This window comes from Schistocerca americana, chromosome 1 (genome assembly GCF_021461395.2).
Source record: "Schistocerca americana isolate TAMUIC-IGC-003095 chromosome 1, iqSchAmer2.1, whole genome shotgun sequence".
NCBI classification, from domain to species: Eukaryota; Metazoa; Arthropoda; class Insecta; order Orthoptera; family Acrididae; genus Schistocerca; species Schistocerca americana.
Window position 1 is genome coordinate 1,129,737,528 of NC_060119.1, and position 20,203 is coordinate 1,129,757,730.

The window sequence follows — 20,203 nt, forward strand, 5'->3', positions numbered from 1 at the left end:
ACAGACAAATTGCTGCAAAACTCCATATATGACACAAAAATAACATCAAATAAAATCTTCCAATTTGTATCAAATAACGATTTCAAATGCAATTCCAGAAAGGAAATGACTAAAATTTCCTTGCTGCTGATGGCAAGCTGTGAACTCCATACCGCAATGCAGTCAACACAAAATATTAGCTACTTTCATATGAGGTTGCACTAAATGTTTTATTTTTATATATGTCTAAAAAGGGTTCCTCAGCTGTAGTTCTTCTAATCTTATAAAATAAACCTTTACACAGCTTGTCGCAATACGAAATGTGATGCACAGATAAATATTTTTGCATTAAAGGAAACTAGTCACCGAAAAGCAGACATATTGCGTCATTGAGGGACAACAAAAATGAAAGAAAACTTGTTAGCTATGGGAGCAATCCTTTATGAGCTAAAGTAGTATGTACACACACACACACACACACACACACACACACACACACACCTAGTTTTTGTGCCCCCAGTGACAGAATGAAATATGAAAGAATTTCCACTCTTGTTTGATCAACAAAGCCAACCAACTGCATGAAACCTACCTCTCATATCAAAGACACTGTCCACTTCCTTCACCAACTCTCCTTTACACTCGAAACCCACCACCTCATTCCCCATACAACTTACCAATTACATCCTGACTCACAACTATTTTTCCTTTGGAGGGAAGGTATACAAACAAATCTTCAGCACGGCCATGCGCACCCGCATGGTACCCTACTATGCCAATATGTTTATGGGACATTCCTAGCTTCCCAAAAATCCCAACCCCTAGTCTGATCCAGGTTCACTGATGATATCTTCATGGGCTGGACTCGAGGCCAAAATGCCCTATCCTCATTCCTTCACAACCTCAACACCTTCTCATTCGCCCACTTTACCTGGCTCCCCTCAATCTAATGCGCCACCTTCCTGGATGTTGACCTCCATCTCTCTGATGGCTCCATCTACCCCTCTGTCCACATTAAACCCACTAGCCATGAACAGTGCCTTCCTTTTGACATCTGCCATTCCTTCCACACCAAAAATACATACCCAACCTCCTAGCCAACTGTGGATGACATATCTGCAGTGACAAGAACTATTTTGCCCAATATGCTGAAGGTCTCACAGAGGTCTTCTCAAAGAGGCAATCCCCCCTCCCAAGGCCTAGTTCACAAACAGATTTCCTGTGACATATCCTCAGACACCACCAGTCCTCCCACCACCTGCATGAATCAGTTGCATAGATGGATCCCCCTTGACACCCAATGAGCCGTGCGTGGCTCAGGCTTGTGCCATCTCTTCTTTTACATCCTGTTTTTTTTTCATGTTGCCATCTCATTATGTTAAGTTTTAATTTCTGTTATCACTGAGTTGCTGCTTTGCTTCGTCTTCCCGGGAGCAGCAGCACCTATCGATATAGCCCTCATGTGTTATCTTTGCTGCCCTGCTATTACTTCCCGGTTGTCGTTTGTCATGGAGTCAGTTGAAACATGCCAGGAGGGCAGTTCGGACCTTCCAGTCGTGGAGTTGGAACATGGCATTAGTTCAGTCGGGTTGGAGCAGCAGTGAGGCCTGGATGTCAATAGTTCGCCAGACCGCTGCCACCACGTATCACTTTAGCAGGGGACGGTCTTCGTGGATCGTCGGTCGACGCTCATTCTGGCCCCCCTTCCACAATTCCTACTACTTATCCTGTCCTGCAGGTGTATCAGGGTGTCTCACCCAATATCACCCTGGACTGGAACCACTGAACCACATCCTCTGTCAGGGCTTTGATGATGTATCATTCTGTCCAAAAATGAGGAACATCCCAACCAAGATCCTTCTTATCCCTTCCTAAAACGGTATTCCATCGCTCACCTAACCTACACAACATCCTAGTCCATCCCTATACCAATGCCAACCCCTTGCCACAGGGATCGTATCCCCTGGGGTGGACCAAGGTGCAAGACCTAACCAATCCACCCACCCAATACTTCCTAGTCCAGTCCTGTCAAAGGTTTATCCTATCACATCAGAGGTCAGGCCACCTATGAAAGCAACTGTGTTATACACCAACCCTGCTGCAAACAGTGCACAGCTTTTTATGATGGTATGACAACCAACCAGCTGTCCACCAATATGAATTGCCACCGACAAACTGGAACAAATTTGACCATTTGGTGGTACAACAGGCATCTGAGTAGGACATGCTAAAATGCAATTGGTGCTTCACAACCCAGACCATCTGAATCCTCCCCTCCACCACTAGCTTCTCTGTACTACACAGATGGGAGTTATCCTTTTAACACATCTTTCACTTCCATCGTCGCCGTGGCCTCAATCTCTGATAACCGACTGTCCCCACACTCTCCATCCAACAGTTTCCCCATCCTGCCACGCCTTCCCAGTTCATGTCCCCATATCACCTTCAGTGTGTACTGGTCACCTTTGGCTCCAACAACTCTGTGTCACATGCCTAGCCCACGTATCTGACACATCAAACTCATGCAAACCAGCTGACTCCCTTCAAGCCTTCAGCCACCCATCCCCAATCCCTCTCCCTGCCTCCCACCTCTCTCTCCTCTACCCATCCCATTCAACACAAACCCCACTACAACCTATTCCACCTGTTGAAATGCACCACTAGCACTGTTCATCCAGCCAGCATTATGTAGTGAGTGATCTCCTTAAATCTGGAAGTACTTACATTCTATCAGAACTTTCATACAACATTTGTCCCACAGATATCAGTTACAAATCAGTACAAAAAACAACCAACATTTCCTCAGTTTTAGAAAAAGAAGTTTTAGGCCTTATCTTGCACATGTGTTCAACTGTTAAATGTTCCCAAATATTCAGACAATAAATAATAATTCACAGAAGACAGCATGGAAAGTGTTCAACATATGTGAGTCAAATGAGATTGATTTACTGTGTACTGCATAAGCTGAAATTTTTATGCCAATTTTCTTTCAAAACACAGGTGATCAAATAATAACAGTCTTCATGCTATATTAACTAATAACTTTGACAAACAGGGAAAACCAACTTTGAATCCTAGTTAGCCTGAATGAATAAGGACATCATCCAGAAGCTTAGCGATGTATCCATCTACATCTACGTGATTATTCTGCTATTCACAATAAAATGCCTGGCAGAGGAGAAAACTGGTGATTGAAATTTCATGAGAAGATCCCATCACAATGAAAAACACCTTTGTTTTAATGATTGCCACTCCAATTCACGTATCATGTTTGTGGCACTATCTCCTGTATTTTGTGATAACACAAAACGAGCTGCCCTTCTTTGTACTCTTCCGATGTCATGTGTCAGTCTAACCTGATGCGGATCCCACACCGCACAGCAATACTCCAGAATAAGGCAGACAAGCACAGTGTAAGCAGTCTTTTTAGTAGACCTGTTGCACCTTCTAAGTGTTCTGCCAATGAACCGCAGTCTTTGGTTTGCTCTACCCACAACATTACCTATGTGATTGTTCCAATTTAGGTTATCTGTAATTGTAATCCCTAAGTATTTAGTTGAATTTGCAGCCTTCAGATTTGTGTGACTTATCGTGTAGTCGAAATTTGATGGATTGCTTTTAGTATTCATGTGAATAACTTCACACTTTCCTTTATTCAGGGCTAGTTGCCACTTTTCCCACCATACAGATATCTTATCTAAATCATTTTGCAATTCGTTTTGGTCATCTGATGACTTTACAAGATGGTAAATGACAGCATCATATGCGAACAATCTAAGACTGCTACTCAGATTGTCTCCTATTTCCTTAATGTAGAACAGGAACAAAATGGTTAGAAGGCGCTTGTGAGGAATGGTGTTGAAAGCCTTCTAGAAATCTAAAAATATGGAATCAATTTGACAGCCCCTGTCGATAGCACTCATTACTTCATAAGTATAAAGAGCTAGTTGTGTTTCGCAAGAACGATATTTTCTGAATCTGTGCTGACTATGTCTCAATAAATCGTTTTCTTGGAGGTACTTCATAATGTTCCAAAAACCTACTGCAAATCTACATTAGTGATATGGGCCTGTAATTCAGCAGATTACTCCTACATCCCTTTTTGGGTATTGGTGTGACTTGAGCAATTTTTCAGTCTTTAGGTACGGATCTTCCTGTGAGCTAGCAGTTACATATAACTGCTAAATATGGAGCTATTGTATCAGCATACTCTGAGAGGTACCTGACTGGTATACAATATGGACTGGAGGTCTTGGCTTTATTAGGTGATTTAAGCTGCTTTGTTACACCAGGGATATCTACTTCTATGTTTCTCAACTTAGCAGGTGTTCGTGATTGGAATTCAGGAATATTTACTTCATCATCTTTGGTAAAGGAGTTTCAGAAAACTGTGTTTAACAACTCCGCTTTAGAGACACTGCCATCAGTGATTTCAACATTGTGTATCGCGCAGTGAAGGTATTGATTGAGTCTCTTTGGGTTTTCTGCCAGATTTCAAGACAGAATTTTGTTGTGGAAAATATTAAAAGCATCTTGCTTCGAAGTACGCACCATATTTTGAACTTCCGCAAATCTTTGGCAGTCTTGGGGATCTTGGGTGTTTTTAAATTTGGCATACTTTTTCCGCTGCTTCTGCAACAGCGATCCGACCCATTTTGTACACCCTGGAGGATCAGTACCATCACTTATCAATTTATGTGGTATATATCTCTCAACTGCTGTCGATATTATCTCTTTGAAGTCATTCCACAACTTTTCTATGCGTACATGGTCAGATTGAAAGGAGTGAAGACTGTCTCTTAAAAAGGTGTTAAGAGCATTTTTATCAACTTTTTTTAATTAGATATACTTTGTATTTCTTTTTGATGGTTGTAGGTGTTATGGAATTCAGCCTAGCAGCAGCTGCCTTGTGATCGCTAATCCTTGTATTTGTCACAATACTCACTATTTGTCCAGGATTATTTGTTGCTAAGAGGTCAATTAGGCTTTCGGAACCATTTATGCTTCAAGTGGGCTCATGAATTAATTGTTCAAAATAATTTTCTGTTAAAGCATTCAGTACAATTTTGGGTGACATTTTATGCCTGCCGCCGGCTTTAAACGTATAGTTTTTCCAGCATATCGAGGGTAGATTGAAGTCACCACTGACTATAATTGTATGAGTGGGGTACCTTCTTGAAATGAGACTCAACGTTTTCTTTGAACTGTTCAGCAACTGTATCTTCTGAGTCGGGGGGTCGGTAAAAGAATTCAATTAATGGTTTAGTCTGATTGTCAGGTATAACACCTATCCACACTATTTCATGGGAACTATTTACTTCAATTTCACTACAAGGCAAACTACTACTGACAGCAATAAATATTCCACCACCAACTGTATTTAATCTATTCTTTCTGAACATTGTTGGATCATTTAGAAAAATTCTGGCTGAACTTATTTCCGGTTTTAGCCAGCTTTCTGTGCCTACAACTGTATGAGCTTCAGTGCTTTCTATTAGTGCTTGGAGCTCTCATTATTTCACAACATAGCTACGACAATTTACAAGTACAATACCAATTGTTTCTACAACTACCTTACTGTGTTTTACCTACCCCCTTTTACATGGATGCTCTTTCTGTGGTTCCCTGAGACCTTTTAACCTAAAAACCTTCCACACAACATCAGCTACCCGTGTAGCCACCTCCTGTGTGTAGTGGACTCCTGACCTATTCAGCGGAACCCGGAAACCCACCAGCCTTGCTTATGTGCCTGCTGACTTCTCAACACCTTAAAACTATACAGCCAGTGTCACCCTTACTTCTTTCATCATTTGTGTTCCATTCAGAACTTTCCAGCATGATGCCAATTTCATACAAAGGGCTGAAATAGAAATCAGTAATTGAAAACAGGACAGAATAGAAAATTAGACAGCCCAGCAGAAACAAAAAGGAATGCGGAGGGAGGGAGGGGAGAGGGAGAGGGAGAGGGAGAGGGAGAGGGAGAGGGAGAGGGAGAGGAGAGAGAGAGAGAGAGAGAGAGAGAGAGAGAGAGAGAGAGAGAGAGAGAGAGAGGGAGAGGGAGAGGGAGAGGGAGAGGGAGAGGGAGAGGGAGAGGGAGAGGGAGAGGGAGAGACTCAAAGTAAGGAGCAGTTGTATTAAGCTTTCTCTACTCTATTTCCCTCTTCTGTACCTCTGATTGATGTCTTCGATGGGTTGGAGATTTGAAGGTTACGGCCGACATCAAGTTAGGTTTTTCAAATGCATCAAGAGCCACATCATACAGCATCCGAAGAACTAAACATGCGTACGACAGCTGTACTGGAATGTGATCTGGAATGCTTAAACAGGAACACAAGTGGTATTAAGCAAAAGAATAGCAATTTTGTTATGTAACGAGAAAACTGTACTCATATCTACTGCTTATGCAAATAATCTGTGACAACTCTACTACTGCTTATGGAAACAATCTGTGACACAACTCTATCATGGATACTAATTATTACCTTGGTTCGAGAACATTCCCTATAAATAAATTATGGAATGTATTTTCCTCTTTCGAAAGCAGTGTGTCATCACACTCTTCTAATTGTTGCTGACTAGAAAAACAGCCCAAGAGCCTCAGAGTGTCACAGAGGCTTGTTAAGCATATCTGGAAAGAAAGAGGGACATTTATCATAATTTTAACAGTCTTTAATGCATAGTGATACAAGCTAAAACAGCAAAGAATATGTAAGTTCTGCTGTAGTGTCATCTTAAGAGCACCACTGTCAATGTTAAAGAATAAATGTCTTTAAAAAGCTTGGGATTTTTGTCTTATATAGGAGCAATGATTAAAGATTCAGAAATTATATTCACTGCTGAATGGACAACAAAAATGTTTATGTAATCGTATACATAGTTTCTTTAATGACACTGATGTTGGGGAACCATTACACCTAATTTTCTTCCTTAATTTCCTTGTATTGAAATTTAATTTTTTTTCCAGAACAAACTTTAAAAAATCTCACTGAATGTGATTCTGAATCTTGTTTCATATTTTCATCCGCTCATTAATACAAAAGGTATCTGCTAACAAAGCATTTGTGAAAGGAAAAGCAACTATGGTACATCTGGTAACAAATAAAGAGTGTGTCCACAACAAGCTCTAAAAAATCAACAACAGGATAGAGCAAGGGATCTGTTGTTTATCAAATAATCAGAGGATGTTTTAAAAGAAAAAGAAGAAAAAAGCATTTTAAAAAATGCAGTTGCTGCAGACAGTGCACAATGGTATCCACCAAGAAGCTCTCAAGCGATAAAAATAGACTGACTATTCTTGTAGCATTCCTCAACAGTGTAAAATGTTCTCTTTCAACTGTTTCTGTACCTCAGTTGTGTCCTAGAGTTGACCCAGCAATACTGTGGCTATCTTATTATTGTGGATGGAACGTAACAGTCAAGATCCATAGAGAAGTAAATGTTTTCCTACACTTGAGGCAGCCAATAATGATTCCTACACTGACAACACATTTTAAGAACCAATACACTTTCTACATTAAAAGCACTTGATTACTGTAAATGACTTCCTTGTGGAATAATTTTCCAGCTCCTCTGAGTCATGTGCACTGAGTGAGCTGCCATGATGGCCAAGACAACAGGCTCATGTTTTGGACGAGTGAGGTTAAATCTCCCCCTCTGCCCATCCACATTTAAATTTTCCAAGGCTTCCCTAAATTGTTTAATGTAACATCTGGTATGTTTCCTTTAAAAAGGGCACACCCAATTATCTTCCCTATTATTTCCCAATATGAGCTAATGCTTTGTCCCTATTGACCCCATCAACAATAGAACACTGAACCCTAATTTTCCTTGAGAATCTTTGAGTCATATACCCCACATGAAAATAATCAGCTTACCAATGATAGTATTAATTTTCCAAATATCAAGCCACCTTGTCTCTCAAAACTCTGTTCTTAGCACAGTATGGACTATGCTTCTCAGCATTGTTAGTTTATTTGAAGTAGTAGTGGATATAAGGTAATATTTCTCATGCAGAATAAAAGTTAATTCCATCCTAATTTATAATTAACAAGTCACATAAGTATCAAGTTTCCTGTGTCTACCAAATTTAATTTAAAAATGGATAGATAATTATGTAGGAACAATATGGTGTAGATCAATTACATTCAGAGCAAAGCGTGAATTTCTATCTGTCTGAATCTGCTTACTGTATTCATTCTTTGGTCTCACTTTATGATTTTTATCCCCAACACTTCCCTTTCAACTGGTAATCCCTTGATGTCTCAGAATGATCCTATCAACCAAGCCCTCTGTTTGGTCAAGTTTCTTGTCTCCCCAGTTCTACTCAGTACTTCCTCATTAGTTATGTGGTCTACCCATCTAATCTTCAGCATTCTTCTGTAGCAACACATTTCAAAAGTTTCTATTCTTTTTCTATCTAAACTGTTCATCGTTCATGTTTCACTTCCATACATGGCTACACTTCAGACCCACACCTTCAGAAAAGACTTCCTAACACTTAAATCTTTATTCAGTATTAGTAAATTTCTTCCTTCAGAAATGCTTTTCTTGCCATTACTAGTCTACATTTTATATTCCCTCTACCTTGGTCATCATCAGTTATTTTCCTGCCCAGATAGCAAAACTCATCTACTGCTTTAAGTGTCATGTTTCCTAATCTGATTCTGTTAGCATCACCTGATTTAATTCACCTGATTCAATTCAACTGCATTCCATTATCCTTGTTTTGCTTTTCCACCTGAGCTTTTCATATTGTCTTTCCCCAAACGCCTCTTTAATTTATCTTTCCCCTAGAGAAATATGCTTCTAAATCCTTACATTTGTGCTATAGCCATTCCTGCTTAGCACTTTTGCACTTCCTATCAATCTCATTTTTTAAATGTTTGTATTCCCTTTTCCCTGCTTCATTTGCTGCATTTTTAAATTTTCTCCTTTTATCAAATAAATTCAATATCTCTCGTGTTATCCAAGGGTTTCTACCACACCTTGTCTTTTTACCTACTTGATCCTCTTTTGCCTTCAGTGTTTCATCTCTGAAAGCTACCCATTTGTCTTCTACTGTATTCCTTTCCCCTGTTCGAATCAACTGTTGCCTAATGCTTTCTCTGAAGTTCTCAACAACCTCTGGTTCTTTCAACTTACCCAGGTCCCATCTCCTTAAATTCATCTCTCTTTTCAGTTTCAGTTCCAATCTACAGTTCATAACCAATAACATGCAATTAGAGTTCACCTGCCCCTGGAAATGTCTTACAATTTAAAATCTGTTATCTAAATTTCTGTCTAATCATTATACAGTCAATCTGAAAACTTCCGGTATCTCGCGGTCTCTTCCACATATATATAGCCTTTTTCTTATTATTCTTGAACCAAGTGTTAGTGATGATTAAATTCTGCTCTGTGCAAAAATCTACCAAGCAGCTTCCTCTTTTATTCCTTTCACCCATTCCATATTCACCTACTATTTTTCCTTCTCTTCCTTTTCCCACTATTGAGTCCCAATCCTCCATTACAAATTTTCATCTCCTTTAACTATCTGAATAATTTCTTTCATCTCATCATAAATTTCTTCAATCTCTTCATCATCTGTGGAGCAAGCTGGCATGTAAACTTGTACTACTGTGGTAGGCATGGGCTTCGTTGTCTATCTTGGCTATGAAACTGTGCTCACTATGCTCTTCATAGTAGCTTACCTGCATTCCTATTTTCTTATTCATTATTAAACCCACTCCTGCATTACTCCTATATGACTTGGTATTTATAACAATGTATTCACATGATCAGGAGTTCTGTTGCTCCTACCACCAAACTCCATTAAATCTAACTTCCACCATCCATTTCCCTTTTCAAATTTTCTAACCTACCTGCCCAATTAAGGGATATAACACTCTACACTCCGATCCGCAGAATGCCAGTTTTTTTTCTCCTTACAACGATATTCTCCTGAGTAGTCTCTGCCCAGAGGTCAGAATGGGGGACTATTTTATCTCTGGAATATTTTACCTAAGAGGATGCCATCATCATTTAACAATGCAGTAAAGCTGCATGTCCTTGGGAAAAATTAAGGCTGCAGTTTCTCCTTGCTTTCAGCATTCAGCAAGCACAGCAAGGCCGTTTATGTTACAAGGACAGATCAGTCAATCATCCGAACTGTTACCCCTGCAACTACTGAAAAGGTTGCTGCCCCTCTTCAGGTACTACACATTTGTCTGGCCTCTCAACAGATACCACTTCGCTGTGTTTGTACCTACGATTTGGCACGCCACCCCATCGACAGCAAGGTCCGGATTCATGAAGGGGATACATACCAGTGTCACAGTGATGAAAATGATTAACAACAACAAAGGAATTTGGGAGTGGGTCTGTTATAGATACAAAATAATGCTGTAACATTAATACAAGAAAGAGGACAATTTTTAGTGTGTTAAAATATCATATGGACAGACATAAAGCAACTACTAAATATTTACCTGAAAAATTACATACCTCATTATGGAAAAATTTGGCATTTGCAGGTTCGAAGCGCATGGCAACAGTAACTGTATTAAAGACCATGTGCAGTAAATGCAGCACCTGGGTGTACGGTATACTCTCCCAGGGTTGAGATGGCTGTCCAGACAGGCAGCCCTCCATAGATACCAAAACACTCATTACATACACAAAGCCACCAACTTTGCGAAATACCGTACGGCATCGATGGCTTTCACGCAGGCAAATCAGCAATGACTATAAAAAAGAATACAACATCAAATTAATTTTGTTAGTAAGAAATGTTGTCACAGTTCAAACACTTCAGCAACTTGGTAATAAATGGTAATAACTTGCAGTACTACTATACATGCGCAAATAATCTGCGCATATTTTTTCCTGAACGTATGGATGAAAAATTGGGGTGCATGGATTAATTGTAATAAGGTTAGTACTGCTCCACCCCCAACAATAGACCCTGTTATACTATAGTGTTGTTGGAGCCTCAGACTGTGATGTGTAAATAACATGTCAGAAGTGAATTATTAAGCATGTGTTAACTTGTCAATTATGGCTACAAGTTCTTGTTATTACTCATACACAGCTAAAGAAAGACTTAAAAGTATTGAAGAAACAGAGAACACTGGAATCCGCAACAGGAAGAAAGTACTATGTGAGTGAGGGTTGTATTCATGACTGACAAAGAAACAAAATGTGGCTTCAAGAAACGAACAGTAATCACTGGGCATTTCGTTGCCAAAAAGTGAAGCACCTGGACCTCGAAAAAAGGTTTTTTAATATGTAGGCGACAATTGACAATATGGATGCAAGGTGACTAGTGAGATGAGCCAACTCAATGCACTGCTTTAGCCAGAGAACTAGACATCACCAGTTTCAAAGCTAGCTAGGGCTGGTCACCAAAAGTTTTAAATTGAAATGGATTATGCTTCTGGAAGAACACTACCATCGCTCAAAAGCTTCCAGGCATTACAAGGTAAAAGTAGTGAATTTTCATCACAGTGTGATAAATTTGTGCAATGGACATTCCTATACATAAGGTGAGTCAGGAGGAAATGTACATGCTTTAAGGGGTGATACTAGTGGAGATTCTGAACAAAAAACTCCTAATAAACATATGCTTTTTCTTAAACATTTCCGGGTAAACCAACGAAAACAACTAGGAACGGGAAAGACGTAGCATCGTCCTTACTAACCTTGTCAGTATGCAGGATGGATGGAGAGGTTTGTATGGGCGCACGACAGCAATGTCTTCAAGCACCCACTCAAAACCAGATTGAGATGGGTGTCAAGAAAATACCCAGAACAGGGAGATAAAACAGATTGTAAAACACAGGTAACAAAGGTTGGAAAACTATGTGCATACCCACGACAAAGCATGGCGTCAGCAGTAAAACATGGACTACACAGGAAGAAAGCTAAAACAATGGAAGTAGCAGACTGACCACAAGGAAAAAAAGGGAAGAGCCAGCCACTCTGCAAGCCTAAAAGTTTAGGTCAGAGTCCAGACACACAAAACTGTAAAACGCTAGATACATTCGTCTCATCATCAGCTAAAATAGAGGGCAGATCCCCACCAATTTTTGCCACTGCCCTTGCAACACGATATAACATGCATTCCATTAAAATGTGGCAGACAGAGATGTGCACACCACAAGCATCACAAAATGGGGGATCCTCCTGCCATAATAGAAAGCTATATGTGAGAGGACAGTGTCTGATCTGAAGACGTGTATAAGGGTCACTTCACCCCGCCTGAGCAACTAGCAGGAGGAATGCCACGGCCGAGTTGCTGGCTTCACCAACCACAGATTATTGGCCGTCACCTCCAGCCATTCTTCCTCCAACAAACCGCATGCACTTCCTGTGGAGTGCAGAAATGACAGACTGCAAGGCAATAGGATACTGTGCTACATCCTGCTCTCTGCAAGCTTCCTCGGCAGCTCAATCGGCCTGTTCATTGCTCCATATTCTGACATGACCTGGCACCCAGCAGAATGACACCTGCTTACCCCGCTGGTGGAGCAAGTACAATTGGTCATATATCAGCTGGACCAACTCCTCAACTGGGTACAAATTCTGCAATGATTGTACGGCACTCAGGGAATCAGAGCAGATGAGAAACTGGTTGCCCCGAATACGATTCAGCTGCTCCAATGCCCTCAGGATCGCGTGGAGCTCTGCTGCAAAAACGGTATATTCATCAGGCAGGCGAAACCTGGTGACATGATCAGGGAACACTACAGAACAGCCACGGAAATCCCCTTGTGTGGAGCCATCAGCGAAAACGATGGTAAAACCATGATGCACATCTAAAACTAAAGCCTGGGTCTCTAGAGGAGCCATGGTGGAAATCTGCTCAAACCTCAACGAAAAACATTAAGAACAGCCGTAGCCATTGCAAAAAAGCAATCCTGTGTGCGAATGCCATAGGGCCTCGTTACTTGTTGCCAGTTATGGCAAATCTGTGCCAGAGGAAGCTCAGCAACGATATGGTATGCGGGTGTGTATGGTGTGGACATAGTTTTATATGCCTGCTGCACCATAAGTAGCCATCGCTGCATATGAAGTGGCGGTTCACCAGCCTCTGCACAGAGGCTTGGTATGGGGCTTGTTCTGAATGCCCCAGTGGCCAACCTAATCCCTTCTGGTGCACAACGTCCAACATCTTTAAATAAAAAGGTCTTGCAGACCCATACACCATGCACCCATAATCAAGCCGAGATCGCACAAAAGCCCTGTAAAACTGGAGCATACAAGTCCTGTCTGCTCCCCATGTACTGTGGCTGAGACATTTTAAAATACTTAAAGCCTTAACTGACAGTTGTTTCAGGTCTCTAACATGAGGTAACCACGTAAGCTTCGAGTCAAAAATGAGCCCCAGGAATCTCACTGTGTCTTTAAAAGTAAGGACAGTGTCCCTCATTCTCAATTCAGGAAATGTTAAAATCGAACAAGAACGGTGAAAAAGAACACACACGGACTTCCCGGTGGAAAACTTAAAGCCACTCTTCTGCGCCCACTGATCCAAACATCTAAAGTTAAGTTGAAACTGACACATTGTCATTGCGAAGTTTGAAGAAGAGGAAAACACAGAGAAATCATCCACAAACAAGGAACACTGGACAGGACTTTTCACTATGGACGTAATGCTATTAATAGCTATGGCAAAGACAGTCACACTTAAAACGCTACCTTGAGGGGTACCGTTCTCTTGCTCAAAGCAATCAGGCAGGACGTCACTGACTTGGTATCTAAAATATCGTGGCGAGAGGAAAGACTGAATAAAAATGGAGAGACAACCACGATACACCCCATTCGTGAAGCTGCTCTAGGATGAGACGCCTCCAAGTAGTACCACAGGCCTACTTGATGTCAAAAAATACACCTAGAAGGTGATGACCGCATAGGAAAGCTTGTTGTATAGCCGACTCCAGGAGGGCAAGGTTATCAAAGGTGGAATGAAACCTCCTGAACCCACACTGAAAGCGGCCAAGGAGTTGCCACAATTCTAAGATCCAGACAAAGTGGTGGTTGATCATCTGCTCCAAGGTCTTTCCCATGCAACTAGTGAGAGCAACACTACAGTACCTACTTGGGCATGCGCGGTCTTTCCCAGGTTTCAAAAGAGGAATTAAAACTGCCTCACACCACAAGTCAGGAAAGTGACCTGATGCCCAAATGGCATAAAAAAATTCCGAGAAAGATACCTCTGTTGCACCTTGTGAGGTGCCATAGCATACTGTAATGGATCCTGTCGTGACCAGGGGATGTGTCACGAGCCACAGACAATGCAGAATCCAGCTCCCACATGGAGACTGGTCAGTTCCAAATTTCATTGGAGGTGGACTGGAAGTCCAAACTACACCTCTCAGCAACCATTCTATGGTGATGGAAACCCAGATCCTGACTGGCTGTTGTGGTAACTGTGGCAAAATATGCTACTATAGTTTGGGCAATGTCTCGTGGATCCATGTGGAGAGTGCTGCTATTCATTACAGCAGCCATGGGGCACCTCCCTCCTCTCCCACAAACTCTCCTGAAGGTCTCCCACACAATGGAACTTTTGGTGGAACGATTAATGGTATTCAGGAACTGTTGCCATGACCTCTTCTTGCTCTCTCGAATAATTTGGCGACATTTTGCCCTCGCCACTTGAAAGGCTGCAAGATTCTCAGCAGTTGGCTGACACTGGAACCTACGCAGAGCCGCACACCTGGTCCTGATTGCAGAGTGGCATTCTGCACTCCACCAAGGGGCAGGCTGCCTCTTCTGGTGGCTCATGGACTGTGGAATGAATGCTGCAGTCGCATGGTGGACCATTTTGGTAATATGATCCACCCACACCTTGACATTCGCACAGCGTTCGAACTGGGCCAACTGGCTATAAAGTGTCCAGTCGGCTCTACTGAGAACTCATCGTGGGGATTTCATTTCGGGGCCTACACCATCTGGCAGGTGAATCCAGATCGGGAAGTGATCACTTCCATGCAAGTCACTGGCCACTTCCAATTGAGCACTGTGGGCAAGAGCTGGAGAGCCAAGCGAGAAATCAATGGCAGAGTGTCGCTGTGCAGAAGTGAGTGCTCTGTCCCGCATTTAGCAAGTATGCACAGGATGACAGGAGGAGCCTCTCAATTGCTCTACACCTGGGACAAGTAATTGTAGAGCCCCAAAGCACGTTGTGGGCATTAAAATCACCACAGAAGATGAATGACTGGGGGGGCACTGTGTAATAAGGGCAGTGAGGGCCCTTCATCAAGGGCATCATGTGGGGGAAGTAAAGGGAACATATAGTCAATGGACGATGCACATGCACAGACACAGCAATGGCTTGTAAAGTTGTCATAAGTGAGAGAGGCGAGGAGTGGCAGTCCATCCTGACGAAAAGATCTACACCCCCTCCAGTTCCCTCTCCACACAGGTCATCCCTTTTGCGGAGTGTATAGCCTTGGAGCGCAGGGGAGTATGAGGGATGTAAATAAGTCTCCTAGAGACACACACAGTGGACTACCCTGAGAGAGTAGACGAAGTTCCTCCACATGTGTCCCGAACCCCAAGTTCCACTGAAGTATGGGAGCCATGTATGATGTGGGTAGCACCTTCATCCTATCTTTCTGACGGGGTGGGGATACTGCAGCAGGTGGAGGGGCAGTCACGGGGCAAGATGATTGCCCCACACATACATCATACTCCATCGGCTCTGGGGAAGAGCCAGAGGAAGCACATGTAAAATGACATCAACATGGTCAGACGGTTTACCACATGATCTGACCTGCTGTGCTTGCTTTATAGGAGCTTTTTGCAGTTTGTTGGGCTTTGGTGGAGCTGGTGTGGGAGTGATAATGGCCCTACTGGGCTTCTGAACAGCCTCAGCTGTTTGAGGCACCAGGGGCTGGCCCAAGTTGGCCACTGTGCCCTTTTCTGCTGTTCGAGCAGAGGCCACAGGCTCTGAAACATTTGCTGCCTTGCAAGTGCACTGACATCTGCAGGTGTTAGTGCCAACACTCGCCACCTCCGACTGCACAAAGGCATCCGCTTTTGGAGTAGGCTTCTGAACCATTGACGCAAAATATGTAGCAAATGTGGGAGGCTGTATCAACTTGTAGATACTTTTGGCCTCACCATAGGGGATACGCTTGATTGTTTTTATTTACTAGACTTTGCATCCCTCTAAAAAGATTTGGCAGTCCCTACTCCAAATGGGGAGGGTTCCAGAGCAACTGATACATTTGGCTGGAGACGAGCAACCAACTTCTTCATGAGCGGCCTTACCACAATTGCCACAAGTCGCTTCACCTTTACATCCTCAGGTGGTATGCCCAAAGCGCTGGCATTTAAAATAGCACATTGGGGTTGGGAAATAAGGCTTCACACTAAGGTGAAGGAAGCCAGCCTTAACATGCTCAGGAAGTTTCGTGCTACTGAAGGTCAGATTAAAGGAGTCGGATTTAATAAGATGCCCATCAACCCTTTTCATGATATATTGCACGTCAACTATACCTTCCGGAGCCCACTCACATTGCAGTTCCTCCTTGGGAATGTCTATTATATCCTGGCATGTCAAAGCACCTTTGCTATAATTCAAGATGCTGTGCAGCTCAGTGTCTATGGCATATTTCCTCCCAAGGCATTTAGCAGTGTGGAGGTTAGTTGCCTGCTGGGAATTGGAAGTTTCCACTAGCAAGGTCCCATTGCCCAAGCACTGCACCAATTTTACGGAGCCACAGATTCCCTCCAAACCCTTTTGTATATAGAAGGGCAAAACCTTCTCGAAACACTACCCTCCTTCTGTTTCACTATGAGAAACACATTTTGAGGACCAGAATGCATTCTGTTACTGAAGAATGGACTCGTCAAAGAAGCGCCGGAGTCAGGGAGACTGACTACAAGAGTCCTCTTGATAGACTGGGTGTTAGAACCTTCCAGTGGCCCACCCTTTCCACCAGGAGGAGAAAAAGAAGATTTCATAGGATACATTTCGGTCCCACAAGCAGCTACGGAAGTAAGAGTCCACTCAGACAAAGCCCCACGTGCCTGAGTAAGCCTTATACAACCGAGGTGCGGCAAGTTCCCCAGAGGTTGCCCGCTAATGACTGTTCCACCTCAACAGCCATGCATCTCATCAGCACGCAGCACACCTAGAGAATGAAGTTTTTTTTTATAGAGGTTTATTACATCCTCGCGATCCGGGCAGTCAAGCCAAGATCCCTATTCGCTGAGACACACAACGTTCCACTGCCGCACTGCACGGTGGTCTCTGAAGCATGCCCAGAGCTTACGGTGACAGAGGACTAGCGGTGCTTACCAGTCCCCAGCTCCGGAATCCCGGGGTTACCAAGCCCGTACCCAGCAAATGAATGCCAAGCCCCTTGGGCCCTATCAGTACACAGTTCACTTGCGCACGGTGCAGTTCTTTACCTCAAGTCACAGTCCAACAGTGCTTTAGTGCACGGTACTACTGTGTTGTTACGTGAACAACGAATACAGTTTTGTGTACTGAAAATGCTACAGATCTTCACACTTGCAGAGTATGCTAACATGGTGTTCGTATATGGTTTGTCCAATGGGAATTCCAGAGCTGCTGTACAAGAATACCAACAACGATTTCCAAATTGCAGAGTGCCAGATAGCAGGGTGTTTAGCAGAGTGCTTCACAGATAGCGTGAGCAAGGTATGCTTCCCAGTGTAAATGTTGTCTCTGAATGTCCTGTACAACAAACTCTTAATGAAATTGCCAACATTCTTCAAGCAGTGGAACGCAACCCTACTACTAGCTCTAGAAGAACTTGGTATTCCACAAACATGAATGATACGCAGAGTACACAAGCATGGTCTGTATCCCTTTCACCGGCAGAGTGTACAACATCTGCATGAAGGAGATACTGTCGCCCGGCAAGAATTCTGTCAATGTATCATTGCCAATGAGCAATTAATTCCACATATTCTGTTCACTGACAAGTCAACATTTATCTGCAACAGAATTAACAACACGCACATCTCTCATGTATGGGCAAATGTGCATGCTACTGTGAAACGAATTTTCAACGACATTTCTCAGTCAACATGTGGTGCGGTATTATCGATGTCCAACTCATCAGCCCAGTTATTTTAGAAAACTGTCTCACTGGGAAACGGTATCTTGAGTTTCTTCAAAATGTGTTACCAAAATACGTGGAGAATATCCCTTTGGCAACATGAGCTCGTATGTACTTTCAGCATGATGGAGCTCCTACACATTCCGTACGGCCAGTGATACAGTATCTCAACACAACATATCCTGTTAGTTGGATCATTCGCTGTGGAGTCATTGCTTGGCCACCGAGGTCACCCAATCTTACCCCATTGGATTGCTGTTTGTGAGGGGGGTTGAAAAGTGATGTCTACAAGCACAGAGTGGACACAAGAGAGGAACTTCTTGCTTGTATTTTACATGTTTGTGCCCAGGTAAAGGAATGCAAAACTGAGCTCTGATCGGCGACACAACACCTGTCTACAAGAGCAGTAATATGCATTGAAGTTGACAGTGGACTGTTCGAACATCTTCTGCGAGGAAACATACACAATTAAACAAACCATAATATAACAGTATCTTAATTTACCGTCACCTGCACCTTTCCCATTCCTAGCTGTGTTCATTGGTTTACCTGGAGACATTTAAGAAAAAGGCATATGTTTGTTGGCAGTTTTTTGTTCAGAATCACCAGTAGTATCACCCGTCAAAGCATGCACCTTTCCTCCTGACTCACCCTATATAATCGCATATTGGTAATGCGGATCAAACTCCAGTCTATTTTGAGATGTCACTCAACAACCAAATACCAGAACAAGGAATCCAGCATCATGATATGAACTGGAGGCAACGAGAAGCAAAATTGTACAGTGAAGATGTTTGTAACTGGCAATGGATGAAAGCTAACACCTTATGTGATACCTAAATGGAAAACTATTCTGAAAATATCAATGAATCCAAAAGGGTGGATGGACAATGACCTCTTGGTTGACTGGGTGACTCACATTTGGCAATGTTGCCCTGGCCGTTACTGAATTTACATAACATGTTGGTCCTGGACAATTTCCGCCAGCATACAGCTGAGGAAGTGCGAGACAAATTACAAAAAGGGAAAACTGAGTTGGTCATTATCCCTGGAGGCCTAACATCTGTCCTGCAATCACTAGATGCGTGTATAAACTGTCCATTCAAAGCCGTATTTAAACAGTGATATATGCAATGGACAGCCAATGAAAACCACAAGTTCACACCAAGTGGAAAAATCAAGCGGCTGGATTTGTCCCAGATTTGTGAGTGAGTAAAATGAGCATGGGACTTCATTCAGCTACCACTAGTGGAAAAATATTACAAAAAATGTGTTATCACAATTTTATTGGACAGATCCGAGAATGGCGCTTTATGGAAAGGTGGCGATGAGAAAATGATACTACCACAACTGATGATGGCAAAAAAGGCGGTAAATAGAATCATTATGTTAGAACAATTATAGGCAAATAAAAAACAAATCAAAGCCAATATCCTCCCACCCTCCTCCTCAAAATTGGGCTGCGCAGATTATTCGATGGCACAGATTATTCGTGTGTATATGGTATGTGTGACTGCCATAGGCACTTGTAATATCTGGTATTTACTGAATGCTATGAGGTGGGGAGAGAAAATTTTCTGGTGCAAAAAAACTTGATGTTCATGGTTAGCTTTGCAAGATCATAAACTCTGCTGGTGGTAGTGAAGAATGCATCCAGTGGGCCTACAGTGACAATAATTCACCAGCAAAGGCAACCGGTTTAGACAGCCAATGCATTCCTGCCCCTCATAACATTTCCATAGAATAGCTTTTTTCTCCTACCAGTACACCATTGAAAAAATTGATAACTGACCTTCAAAATGTGGGCTTTTAGCTGCAGCGCTGATGCTGGTGCAGAATGCATCATACCCAGGAGAGTTCCCATGTCGTCATCACCTCCAGCACCAAGCAGAAGTTCACGAACAATTCCTGAAAGATATGTCACAAAATAGTACAGAATTAGAGAAAATCTTTTGTGTCATATTACATGTTATTGAAAATTAGATTTGGCAGTTACAGAACCAGTCACATATCACAGCTGTATACTGGCTACTGGTTATTTGTTCTGAAAATTGGGATGCGTACAATGTTATGACATTCAATGTGTAAAATCTTTAACATTTTTAAACAGATCAAAGAAGACAGTGAGGTTAAACATCTCACTG

The 20,203-nt window shown here is 42.4% G+C and overlaps 1 protein-coding gene across 1 annotated transcript in view; it reads right to left on the reverse strand.

Moving 5' to 3' along the window:
* Positions 1–20,203, reverse strand: part of LOC124619168 (WD repeat and FYVE domain-containing protein 3) — a 297,546-nt gene that overhangs the window by 205,036 nt on the left and 72,307 nt on the right. Inside the window, exons 12-15 of the mRNA XM_047145406.1 lie at positions 19,852–19,967; positions 10,462–10,701; positions 6,462–6,607; positions 6,149–6,296 (exon numbers count right to left, since the gene is read on the reverse strand). Of these exons, the coding sequence (XP_047001362.1) occupies positions 6,149–6,296; positions 6,462–6,607; positions 10,462–10,701; positions 19,852–19,967 (650 nt within the window). The remainder of the gene's footprint in view (positions 1–6,148; positions 6,297–6,461; positions 6,608–10,461; positions 10,702–19,851; positions 19,968–20,203) is intronic.